At 36.6% G+C, this 13378-nt stretch overlaps 2 protein-coding genes across 2 annotated transcripts; one reads left to right on the forward strand and one right to left on the reverse strand.

The window, feature by feature from the left end:
• Positions 1 to 679: 679 nt before the first annotated feature.
• fbxo5 (F-box protein 5) lies at positions 680 to 4214 on the reverse strand. The gene is made up of 6 exons (XM_030155239.1): positions 4112 to 4214; positions 2839 to 3454; positions 2506 to 2676; positions 2211 to 2301; positions 1425 to 1646; positions 680 to 1328 (listed from the first exon to the last, which is right to left on the reverse strand). Exons 2-6 carry the CDS (start codon positions 3432 to 3434, stop codon positions 1068 to 1070), a joined length of 1341 nt encoding a protein of 446 aa, XP_030011099.1. The 5' UTR covers positions 3435 to 3454; positions 4112 to 4214; the 3' UTR covers positions 680 to 1067.
• Positions 4215 to 5986: 1772 nt separating this feature from the next.
• Positions 5987 to 13250, forward strand: mtrf1l (mitochondrial translational release factor 1-like). Its single transcript, XM_030155238.1, has 8 exons — positions 5987 to 7052; positions 8078 to 8157; positions 8303 to 8407; positions 8663 to 8741; positions 10084 to 10247; positions 10481 to 10598; positions 10943 to 11079; positions 11731 to 13250. The coding sequence occupies exons 1-8, from the start codon at positions 6602 to 6604 to the stop codon at positions 11938 to 11940; spliced, it is 1344 nt and encodes a 447-aa protein (XP_030011098.1). The 5' UTR covers positions 5987 to 6601; the 3' UTR covers positions 11941 to 13250.
• The last annotated feature ends 128 nt before the right edge of the window (positions 13251 to 13378 follow it).

The raw sequence follows: 13378 nt of genomic DNA on the forward strand, positions 1-13378 counted from the left end.
TGAAGTAATCCATGGTCATGTGCCAGCATTATGTAAAATAATTATTCTGTGTCACATTTAATTGAATAATACTTGCTCAATTATCTGGTTTTACCACTAGAACATGCACATAAAAGCATTTTATTGCTGCAGTAAATATAATGTAAATTTAGTTACATTGTACCACTTACAAGTTTCATTCTATAGTGAATAACATTGACTAATAAAATATAACTCTTCAAAAACATATTTCTTAAAGTAATGATAAAAATTCTTTACCCTGTATCTTTGAGTGTCTTGCTTTTAATTAATAAAGTAAGTAGAACATCTAAATTATTAAAATAAACATAATAAAAATCAAAAAACTGAATAAAGTTCAGTTCTAGAGCAAAGGACATTTACCTTGCATCAGATAAGCACAAAGACGAAATGTTAACCAATGCATATTTACATTGCATTTTGTTCAATTCATTTTACACTTTACTGGCAATGATGTCAAAACAAACCAGACACAATTTACCCTCACTGTGAAGTGAAGTTCCCCCCTTAGTCCAAGATAGCCTGTCAGTACCATTTTACAGAACAAACTGACCTAGACCCTGAATTTGGGTGCAATAAATGAAGCAAAAAACACAGGATAAGTTTTAGAATGCATGTATTTACATAAAATACAAATACAATAAATGTCAAAAGTCCTACACCTTTTTAAAGGTTAAACATTTATTTAAAAAATGTATAAAACTCTTTAAAACAATAATTCAACATATGTACATCCATTTCATTTTAAAATATACATTTATACAATTTAAAGCATGATTTTGTATTTCTTTTTTGGCAGATGTTTGCTGCTCACTAAAACTTTGTGCTCGATTGTCCATTGTGTTTTAAGAAGTTCTTCACTTTGGTCCTTCTATTGGCCAAGGTGATAATTCTGCACGCAACATCATTACATACTGCCACATTGCATATGTTGAAACCATTTTCAGACAGATTTCCTGTAACATCCTTTAGCTCCAAAACAAGCCAGTCCAACTGATGACGATCCCTCCATTTAAAACAAAATTCAATAAAACTACATTGAGGAATTCTCACAGTCGTCTGATGTTCCTCTTGCTACGAGCGCTCCCTGGTAATATGGTGGTCGTCTTGGAGGTGTTGAAGTGGGGACGGGGCTGGACCACTCTGCAGGGCATTGAGCCATGGAAACCTTCCTGGCAGCGTGTGCAGAAGTCAAACAGACAGCTCAGTCTTGTACATGTTGCTCTCTGAGTCTCAGGGAAATGTGTCGCAGGTGAATTGCAACGTTTGCAGTGACGCAGAGACTCATGCTGCTTCAGAGTGCTGGCAGCCTGAACAGGGAAAGAAAAAGCTATCAGCTATACACAGGTTCAGAGAGTTTATCTGACTATTTTATTTGTCATATCAAAGCTTTTGCGGTAACTCACCTCTACATATTCTTTAAAGCGTGTACAATCGGTGTTGGGCATTCTGCCTTTACTAGAGGACTCCAACAGCCTGTTGTTCTTACAGCTCTGGATGGATGACAAGGGTGAAGATGATGAAACGTTTGGTGATGCCAGACTCTGCACACATGACAATACCATCCTGGACACCGCCACATCTCTGGTCAAACCCGAAGTCTTTTGCCTCAGGGAGCTGCCTGACTCCTAAGGAAAGAAGAAGAAACTTATTAGGACACCAGAACAGAGACACTTTAGACGCAGATAAAGTTTCAAGCTCTTTGCACCTCACAAGACCAACCATGCAAAAACCTGCTGTCCACTATGCACATTCCATTAAAAAAAAAAAAAAAAAAAACAGTATGCATGAGGATATGAAGGCATACATTTTTTGTGTTTTGTGACATTATATGTTTTTTTCTTTTTTTGAACAATAGTGAAGAAAAAAAAAAAAAAAAAAAAAAAATCAAAAATCATTTTTTGAAGAATTTAAGCTGGAAGTTCCAACCATTGTAACTTTGTTCCCCCAAAATCGACAGCTCAAATTGTTGAACAAAAGTTTAACATGCAAATAGAAACAGTACAGGTAGTTATAATACAAAGTACATAATCAAGTACATTTCTGAGAGTTTAACTTTCGAATACCAAAACAACCTCACAGTATTCGTCAAATGATCGTTTTAAAATACAGGAGCTCCACGCAATGTATAAGCATGTTGACTACTACCACAGGGGCGAAATGAACCTCCAGGTATAAAAATGTATCATTACCCTGAGTGCCTGTTCAGCTTGCTGACACCTCTTCAGAGCTGCTGAATCCTCACAGATGATTTTTCTCCATGTTTTGCTCACTTTTTGACAGCTGTTGAGTGACATAAAAGCAGATTATGAAAACTATTGAATGAGAAGTCTGATTTAGAAATAGTTTCTTGCATTAAAACCAGCTTTTATGAATGGAATCTTTGTCCAGAGAGAGAATCTCATAATATGTGCACAAAAATATGTTTAAATACATAACAAACTGCAAAAACCCAAACAAAACAGATTTAAGTCATGTGTAGTTTACCTAATAAGGTCCATGTCTCCCAGCAGGGCCAGAATGCAGGTCAGAATGCCTCTCATGTTCCTGGTCAGCAGAGATGAAAATATGTCAATGTACGCTAGGCCCATTTGGCGTCCAATCACTCGATCCAAAAGGTGGTCCTCTGCTACCTTTGTGATAACACTCCAGTCATACCTGAAACAGAAGAAAATGGAGGTATGGTGACGGTACTGCCTCTAATGGTGCCTGGTGATGCACATACTGATTTAACAACAAAAAGCCTGTATTCAAAAACATCATGACTAAGAATATACATTTCTCAATATATTATATGAGAGGTAAACCTTTGTGACATACCTCTTTGTTTTCTGAAAGCTCTTGGCAAGCTCCTCACACACGGCCTGTTCAAACTTCAGTATGGGCAGGTAGGGGTTGTTGTTGCTGTCGGATGGAGTGGATGACATGGAGTACGTATCCACTCTCTTCTGACGCAGCACAGGAGTTGAGGCCACTGGAGACACGGAATCCATCCTCCCTTGACATTTAGTAGGAGATGGCTTTGGTGAAATCGTCTTTTGTTGGTGCGTAGCAGCAGAAGGGGGCAGGGTTGTGGGAGCTTGCACGTGGAAGTGGTCATCCTCTTCTTCAATCTGGCTGTTATGAAGAGACAGGTAGCCACTGTCCTCCAGTCTTTCACCCACAATTCTGTCAATGTCCTTACCATTGGTGTTGTTCTCTTTATTGTGGACGGCTTTGGTATCATTGTTGTGAGATAAAACTAGGGTCACATCTGCAGGTGTAACTAGTGGTTTGCAGGGAGGGGGTTCTTTGACTGGGGAGCTTTTCAGGTGAAGCACCTTGGACTCTGCAGCTGCAGAGTTTTTGTCCATACTGAAGGTCCTGGAGGCCTCCTGACGAGGGAACTTCATGATGATTCTCTTGCTATGTGGCATACACACCGTATAGAATATTCCTGGTTAAAGAAGACAAAACAGTGTTACTTTAGTTGCTTTTGATTGTTGGGCCTACCAAGCAACATGGCCCCCTTCATGTAGGCTAACATTAGCTAAACTTTAACATCTACATAACGAAATATCCAGAAAATGACACCATAATATTAAAGCTCTGACCTTATATCAACTCTAAATGTACTGAGGACGTTTTCGCACATTGATTTTCTATAGAAATAAAGGATTTTGGCGCGATGTACATTTGGCGGAAAGGCAACGATGACGCAAAAGTACTGCACAACTAATTCTGCAGATTGAAAGTTTCTGAATTCCATCCCATTTGTTAAAATTGTCAAAAATTAAATTAAGTTTCTTTGTACATCAACAACTAAAGCAACTCAATTAAACTTGTCATATAAACTTACGAATGTGTGGTCTCATTTAGGCGCGTACTGTTTTACTATACATTTCATAACCTGCCATCCGGCTGCAAAACGTCTCCTATGGACAATAACTGTGTGTTGTAATATACATTTTTATATTAATAGAATAATGCTGACACCTTGCTCCACTGGGTCTCAGACCAGGTCAGTTAACCTGCGGAGCTAACTCCAGTAGCAGACACATATCATTCAGTTATAGCAGTCCGCGAGACGAAAACACATAAAAAAGCTTCTCACCTTGTATTTGTTTGTCGTTATCCAAAGCTGTCTGCTTTTCTACACTTCTCCACCGAGCCAATTTCCAGACGATACCTGCTCAGAGCATACACAGATCCATATGCAGGCAACTGAAAATTCCGCCAGTCGTAGGTTCTGTTTTAAAATCAGCGCGTTGAGGGCATTGACCAATCACAGTATGTCGCTTTAAACTTTCAGCCAATGGGAACTTAGATCATAGTGCAGTTTCCTGGTATTACGTCATTACGTCGTGGACGTGTACCGCAGGTTCGTCCACTCGTCATGAAACAAGGGAGGTGTCCTCACGGTTTGTTCAAATGGATTAGCGCCAAATTTAATGTGCATAATTTCATGAAAATGCACTGTAATCACGTTCGATGTTGTAAAACAAGACTATCTTATAAGAAAAATAACACTTTAGTTTTAATTAGTGAAAAGCAACAAACTGCTCTGATTTTGATAATTTTTTTGTGCCTTTCATTGGTCTACTTATCCCCTTGTCATTTTAGCATTAGTTTTTTGTGTGTTTTCATTCCTATAGCCTAACTCTTATCCTGTCTTAATGGTCTATAGTAGCCTACCCTTAGAGTTACTTATTTTATTTTATTTTATTTCAGCTTTGATCAGTTAAAAGTTTCGTGTCTGTATATTTTATTGATCTACTCTTCTTTCTGAGGTTTATTCTTAATTTCAGCTTGTTTGATTAACTTTATTTCACTTTATTTATTTATTTATTTATTTATTTTTTACAATTTTCTGGCTATTTTGTCAGCAAGTTGTATCTCACATCGGATATAATTTCATTTTATCCTTGATATGAGATAGTATATGATGACCCAAAAACAGATACAAGAAAGGAGACACCCCCAAGTTGAGAGATCCCTCTGTGGGACAACAGGACATTATTAACAGGGGAGATCACACCTCTGCTTGGAATTTGTAAAGTGACTATTCACTGAAACCAGATGGGGCTGTTGGGGGATGCATAGGTTTTTGTTGTCATAAGTACGACAGTCTGAAGAGACACAAATCTATCTTTGATATCACAGTGTTGTGTCATTAAAGTCTAATGTGTTTGTACTGAAACTGAAAAAAAAAAACTAAAACAGGGAAATGGGAAAAGATGGGAAGCACACAAGTAAAATGTGACATTAATCCATTGAAATGCATATGTTGATCTGCTTGTTCTAAGGTCATGCTTATCCCACCATCCCTGCCACATGCTTAAAATTAACATGTCTAAGCAGAGTCATTAGATCCAAAGTGGTCTGTATTCATTCACAGCTTTGTTTCATGTCATGTGAAAAGATACTGATACATCCTGATTTTTAATTTTAGGTCTACAAGCATTTGAAAAAAAAATTCATTTGTCATTTTTCAGTTTAGTCAATATACTCAAAAACAGGAAAAAGAGAAACATAACAATCGAGATATAAAGGAGATTTATGAAGTGGATCCCTCATGAACAGTAATAAACCGTTTTTAATAGCCTACAGTTTTTAATATTTTTGTCAGTTATGAGGGATACTCCAAACAGGCAACTGGCAAATGTAGCTGCATCAGAAGTTGTTCATTTTGCAGTGATTGAATGTAATTCAGTATCTATTTTTATTCATGTAGAGTACATAGAGTTAGGTGTTTCTGGTGATAATACATATTTATGATACTGTTTTATTTTAGCTTTAATATTTTTGATGATTAAAATCCTTATTTTTAATGAATAGTCCACTTCTTTTCTAAGAATTTGAACTGGATTCTTCCATTGTACTGTGTTATTATTTTCATCCAATAGGGGGCAGTAACACGCCTTAACTGCCAGAAAGATTCAAGAGGAAGTTTTTTTTTTCTACTGCGCATGCGCTTAGTAATCAATATGTCTGCGCCCTTCGGAAAGGTGGTAAAGGAGCAACCTTTTTATATCTGGCCTAAATTAAGACCGATTTGAATGTTTTAATACCATTCGCGACTTGAAGCCGCTTCTTTATAGCAACTCTATCTGACTGTACATTTTGTCCTTTCCTCTGCTTTCACATCCCACAGTTACCCTTTGTGAATGGTTAGTAAATGTAATAGTACATTTCTACCCCAGAATATATAAATATTTCGACCTTAAGTGCTTTAAAGAGCCCCGCAGGTTTCAGAATTACTCGATTTTTAGTTTCAGTTATATGATAGTTTTCTGTTGAAATAATAAGCGACAGTGAATGTTATTTGCATGTAGGTAAACCTATAAAAGATGAATGTTATCTAATGCACAGGATTGTTTTGTGTAATGCTTTCATCTATGCTAATCTGTTGGACATAGAAGATGCCTTTAAATATACATGTTATGTTTGTGGAAAATAAGATGATGTAAACTTATAATAGTTTGCAGTAAAGTTTAGTGTAACTTTCTGATCTGGTAAGATGTGGTAGGATGTATTGGAGCCGAGGCCTTTCTGAATCTGTTTATGCTGCCACACATTGAATTTCATTCACAGTCTTTTCAGTATGGCTCACAGAAGAGCCTTAAACCACCTGGGCACAGTGAAGAATTATCTTGGTAGTCTGTTGGATCCTGCCTTTCAAAAAACACCAAATGTCATCTACAGACAAAGTCGACCTATTGGTTTCCATGTCAGACTTAATGGTCATTTCACTAATCACTGTGGGAATACAAAAAGAACTTTACATACCAGTGCACCAGTATCGGTGGCCAAATTACTATCGCTGGAGGAGATTTTTTCCAGGACATCCCTGCAAGAGCACCTGAAAAAGATGGAGGGGGAGTATAGTGAATGTTTAAAGGCAATCAACAGCAGTGAGACAGAAAAGCGGCCCAGTGAGGAAGAACTGAGAGCCAAGAGGACCAAAGTGTCTCTGCTGAGTCCTCTGGTGCACAGTGTCGGAGAGTTGAAGACTAAAGAAAAAGAGATGGCCGAAACAGAAATGCTGCTGAAAGGTGAAGTTGTTCTACTGCCACAAAATGTGGTTATTTACTTTATCTAGTGGAATCTCAGTGAGACAACAGCAGGACTGGAAGTGGGCCTGGCCAAGCAAGTAACGGAATGAGAAAGCACTGCAGCAATACTAATCATTCCATATCTGTTTTTAAAAATTAATTTAGCAGCAACCATAATAACTCAAATTGTAGGTCTAAGCAAGTACTTTAACTTGCCATTGAGGAATAATAACCAACTATTTAATAAAAACATTAATTTATCATCATCGACAAAGTAACAGAGTAAGGAAAAATATATAGCAGTTATTCAAGGTTTGGGAAAAATGCCAAAAAGTGCTGTTCCTCAAGGAAAGTGCAAATATTTAGCATACCACACTTTTCTTAATATATGAGAATACATTATGTCCAAAAATAAAACTGATATCCTTTTTACTTTAGTTTTAAAAGACATTAATTCATGGTAATGGAGTGAGAATCCCAGATTTTATTAAGATACTCATAAAATTATCAGTCTTTGGCCACATATGTGTCACTACTATATTTAATACACATCTTTCTGCTGTTTTTTAAAAAAAAATAAATAACATTCAAAATCATTATAGTATTTGATTTTTATGAAATATAAGATTAGACAGGCATATATTTTGAACATATTTACTCACACATTGCTATATTCTGAATTTATGCTGTATACATTCATTTACAACCTTTACTGTTCTTAATGTACACTGTATTCTCTTATATTTTGTTATATATTCAGTTGCAATTCGGGTACAAATTAAATAAACACAGTTTTAGAAACTAGTGATATATGTCTTTCATGCTGAGTAATAAAAAATATTGTTTTAGAGAAAAAATAAATTGACCCTGATGTTCACTTTCATTTGGCCAGGCCCAACTACAAATATAATGAGTAATTTGAGATAAGGCAGTGTGAATGAAACAACAGGAAGGGAATGGTGGTCAGGCTGGATCTAAATACTTTATATTGTGATCTGACCGTTTCCTTTCCTGCCTTTTAACAGATGAAGACCAAGCCCTCCGAGAACTGGCTGAGCTGGAGAGAGAAGCCTGTATGCAAGATATTCAAACTCTCAAACAAAAGGTAGGGAGCTGTATTTCATCTATGAGAGACAGATTGCAGAATGAAGACAACTAAACTTGAAGTTGAAAGTCCTATTTTTTGATCAAATTTTTTGCGATTATCACGTAATTTATCTTTATCAAAACTCAACCTGTTAAACAATCAGATCCTAGACTTGTTGATCCCCGAGGAGGAAACTGACCTGAGTGATCTCGTGCTGGAAGTCACGGCTGGTGTCGGGGGTCAGGAGGCCATGCTTTTTACTGCTGAGGTCAGGGGTTTGCATTATTGGTATCTGAAACCCTGCTGAGGTTAAGAACATTAGAAATTATTGTGAGACAGAGGGGTAGCTGTACTTTTCTTCTCTGACGATAAATGTTTAAATGATAAGATATAAAGAAATTGTGAATAATTCAGTGTTTCAATGCAACAAACATGGGTGTTAAAACTTAGTTCAGGTTTAATATTCAACATAATTAAATATATTTGTGAAGTCACCTGTCAAATTATTGTGTCTGTTCTGAAGGTTTTTGACATGTACCAGGGCTTTGCTCAGTACCACGACTGGTCATTTGAGATCCTGGAGTACATGACCAGTGAAATAGGTCAGTGCACACATCAGCAACCTTTCTAAAAATTGTATCTTTCTTTGATTTCTGTGTCTTATGCTGTACAGTAAAACTGCACTTTGGTATTATGTTTTAAAAATCTCAGGTAGTTTTCTTTGTCACATTTCCAGCTGTATTTCTAACACATTGTCAGGTCCCAGATTGATCTGTACAGTTTGTTTACTTTAATATTCAAGGAAGTGTAGCTCACTACACAGTGCAGTATGCTGTCTTGAACAGTGGAGAGCAGCTTATCCCCAGGCTAATGTACAACAAAGACCTGTGTTACCAAGGTGACAGTCAAATTAACCTGTAACACCAACCAACAAAAAGGGGACACGTATTGGACATAATTTGTGCTTTGTTTGTGGTTTAATATTATTGTGGAACAAGAAGAGCAGGTTTGGTTTGGCAGAAGGCAGAACTCTTCTTTATGACTTTTTATGATTTTTGTTAAACATATGTCTGATATCTAATTTTAGGGTCCATATATAAGTGACTGCATGAATCAGTCATTTGTGAGCCACTGTCATCAGAAAACCAAATGTACTGATTTTCATTTAAGACTTAAAGCTGTTGCTGTTAAAGGTGCAGGAGCTGTAATGAGGGGAACTGGCAGAAATCGAAACTTCTTCAACCTCAAACGGTCTAATCAAAAGCAAGTGGACTTCAATCTTGGCTTGAAGGTGTTTCACCTCTCATCCAAGGGGCCTCATCAGTTCTAAAGACTGTTGGTGCTGGAGTATTTATCCTCTCCCTATGTAAATGACTTGAGAGGTCACATAAGTCCTGTTGTGTGTCTTGAGTGCCAATGGCATTTTCGGGCCTTTGTTTGGTTAATGAGTGTGAACACTTCTTCAGCCTTTTTCTCTCGGTCCAATTTTAAAGACTCATGATGAAGACAGGTGACCTGATTATGGAAAAGTGGAGCCATTTTCAAAGCTTCTATGTGAAGGCACTGAGTAGAACTGTAGAATTCTGTCTCATCACATCTGACAGAACTGATCAGCAATTGGTAATTACAGCTGCCAAACACATAATTAACCCCCCACCTGTTCATAAACACCTGTGTAGCAGCCCATACTAACCCAAACCCAAAATAATTGATAAAAGAGCAGATTTTTTTCATTATTTTCATTGTGTTTTAATACATGTTCATGGTTTTCTTCAGTTCAGCTATTGCATACTGATATCACATTTGTTCCAATGTTTTTGCAAAACAAAATCTCACATTGGTAAATTAAAAGATTTAAAGAAATAACTGCAAATTCTGGAAGGTGTTTCTAAGAAGACCACTCTAACATTCTTTTATGGATGCTAACTTCTCACCTGCGACCAGGAGGAGTACGGCACGCTTCAGCTAGTTTAAGTGGCCCTCAGAGCTACAAGAGGATGAAGTTTGAGGCTGGAGTCCATCGGGTCCAGAGGGTTCCCAAGACTGAGAAACAAGGCCGGATGCACACCAGCACCATGACTGTAGCTGTACTTCCACAACCCACTGAGGTACACATGGCTTCTTGAGATGGATAAACACAAGAAAAGGCAAACACGCCTCTATCAGATACAACACAGTTTCTCCTTAGAAATCAATACGGGTCACTTTTAAAAATGGCCTTTGGAAGTTGTTCTCCTTTTCAGAGAATGAAATGTGTTGGAGTGTGAAGTGTTTTTTGTTTTTGTTTTTTTTACTTGGCTGTATGGATAAATATAAACTGTATGTTTTTTGTGTCTGTCAGATCTCTTTTACAATAAACCCTAAGGACCTGAGGATTGAGACTAAGAGGGCGAGTGGAGCTGGAGGTCAACATGTCAACACAACAGACAGTGCAGTCAGAATAGTCCATCTGCCTACAGGTGAACTGTGCATGACGCATATTATGACAGATACAAGATACTTTACAGTTTACTATACAAAATGGAGGAATATTAGAGACCACTTTATTTAAATACGGTTGCATATGAACTATAACTAGCTACTAATAGGGAAATTCTGATTAATTTCATCACTATATTAGACAGTACTGTAAATAAATGTTTAGAGACCAGTTATGTAATTACAAAGTCCAACAACTGTTTGTCTTTGAGTCTTAAGGTTTTTGTCCTTCAGAGAACATGAGGTTACGTTGTAATTTTCAAACTATTTTATGTACAAGTTGGATTGTGTGTAAAACTGTCAATTTTGTTGTATGGTTCTTTAGGTGTGGTTGCAGAGTGTCAGCAGGAGCGTTCTCAGCTGAAGAACAAGGAGAAAGCCATGAAGGCCCTTAGAGCCAAACTGTATAGCATGAAACTGGAAGAAGAGACCAGCAAACGCTACAACCAGCGTAAAATACAGGTGGGAGATTAAAAAATATACTACTGGAGCCTCAACAGTTGATTCACAACAAAGATGATCTGTACCGTGCATTTTTTTCTAGTTTGTGATTATAAAATGTTTGAAAAGGATGGCAACTTGAATCTTAGCAATAACTGCTTAATAATGGAAATATAATGTTGAGAAGAGAAGTAATATTGAAAAGACCTTTAGGATGTCTCTTCCTCTATAAGGATGAGGGGTAATTTTTGAATGAAAGAAAGAACTGCTACACATTTACTAAGTTTTCTTTTGGATAAAGTAGTTTACTTTTTTCAGATGTTTGTTCAATGTCAAACATTTCTGTTATTCTGGATTTAATCAGTAATAGTAATATGTAAATAAATTGTATTAATTTTCTTCTTAATAATGACTCACAAACATCCTCCCAAAAGATAATGACAAGAAGCTGAAAATGACTAAAAAAGTTACAGTAGCATTCACTCAATGAAAATTACAAGTCAGTCATTCATATGCAGTACATATATTTTTGGATGGTGCTTGCTAGATATACACTGAATACAAAACACAGACTCAAAATAAAAGTATAATGTAAAATATTGAGAAATCCATTTTTTGTCTTTTAAATGTTTGGCATGTGTGAATATCCTGCTTCTCTTCCTGTTCCTTCAGATTGGCACCAAAGGCAGATCAGAGAAGATCCGGACCTACAACTTTGCCCAGGATCGTATAACAGATCACCGGATTGGCTTGACAGTCCATGATACTGAGAGCTTTCTGCTGGGAGAGGAGCTGCTGGATGAGATGAACTCTTCTCTGCAGGACTTTTCTAATCAGGAGACACTCTTGGAACTATTGGGAGAAAACCAGGAGGCATACTGAGATTGGCTCTCATTAGAGTGGATTATTGACATTAAATATATATTCTAATACTGGTCACATCTAGTCTCTTAATTCAATGGTGGAAAACTGCAAGAGACAGACTATGATGGATCGTACAGGTGATTAAGTCATAATTAATGAGAATAAATGAATAAACTCCAACTGCACAGACCTCTGAAAAAACCAAAAGTCCACTCTTGTTCATGTTGCTCAGTATTATTCAGCCATAACCAAACCACAAGCAGCTTTGGAAATCATTACTGAACCACTGTAATGTGGTGCTGGCATGTGTCGTCTGCTTCTTCCTTGTATCTTAAAGGATCCTCAATTCATTTTCTTTCTGGAGGTTGTAACAGACAGATGTTTTGTTGATCCCAATTCCCTTAGTAGCAACCCTGTGTACCTCTCTCCATGAAACACAAATATGACTGTCTTCTCATCGTACACGTCTATCATTTGAGTAAATGCTGAATTCTTAGATAGTATTATTTCTGTGATTATTTGTCCATTCATTTGAACAAAAAACAATGAAGATAGGCAGGTTTGTACTCAATTTATACATAAATATCGCTTAAATATTCTAGTTAATATTCCAGCCTCTGAAATTGCTTTTGAAATTAATAGTTACTTCAAAAAGAGATCCATGCACAAACTGGTTGCTTTTAACGACTCAATCAGGATACTGCTGAGAGTCCCAAGACATTATACTGCAAGTCAGATGTTTGTGGATTGTGATGTTCGATGATGTGCGGCTGCTATACGGCATTTTATTTATTCATTCATGTGCAGAGTTACAAAATTATCAAACTCAATTGTACAAGCCCTGGTCTGTCCCAAGATTACTTCTGTGAGGCTTACATCTAAAATGTGGTCTCACTGACGATTGAGCCTTTATGAATAAGCGACATATGGATTTATACTGTTTCTTTTTTTCTCTCCTTTTTTGTTTTATCCTAAGGACCAAGTTTTGTGTCCTTAATAAAGCTTAAATGAATAAACTTGAAAAAAACTATATACTAAAAAAATGCAGTAGTATAAAGTGACTAAAGTAAATGTCTATTTACACTACAAACAAAAAGTTAAGGATATTTTTAATTTTCTGGCTATTTTTTTCAGATAGGATTCTTGCCCAGTGCTTGTAAGAGCCAAAACATGATGGCTAATAGGAATTAATGTTTATAAGTTTATTTGTGTGAAGTTGCAAATTTCTGATTTTCATTGTTGCCATTTAATGCACCATCACTGTGTATGTGTGTCTTATGGCCTCACTGCTGTAAGAAAAAAGAGCTTACGGAGCTTATGAGTATATATTTTTTTCTACCTTCTGACATGATGTAAATGAGCCTTTTTTTGTTTTAATAAATTTTGGAACGGATTACAATCTTGTCATTCGCGTCAGAATACAACTCATACGTGATTTTTTTTTTTTTTTTTTGGA

The sequence above is a fragment of the Sphaeramia orbicularis genome, chromosome 15 (assembly GCF_902148855.1).
Source record: "Sphaeramia orbicularis chromosome 15, fSphaOr1.1, whole genome shotgun sequence".
In the NCBI taxonomy this organism is placed as follows: Eukaryota; Metazoa; Chordata; class Actinopteri; order Kurtiformes; family Apogonidae; genus Sphaeramia; species Sphaeramia orbicularis.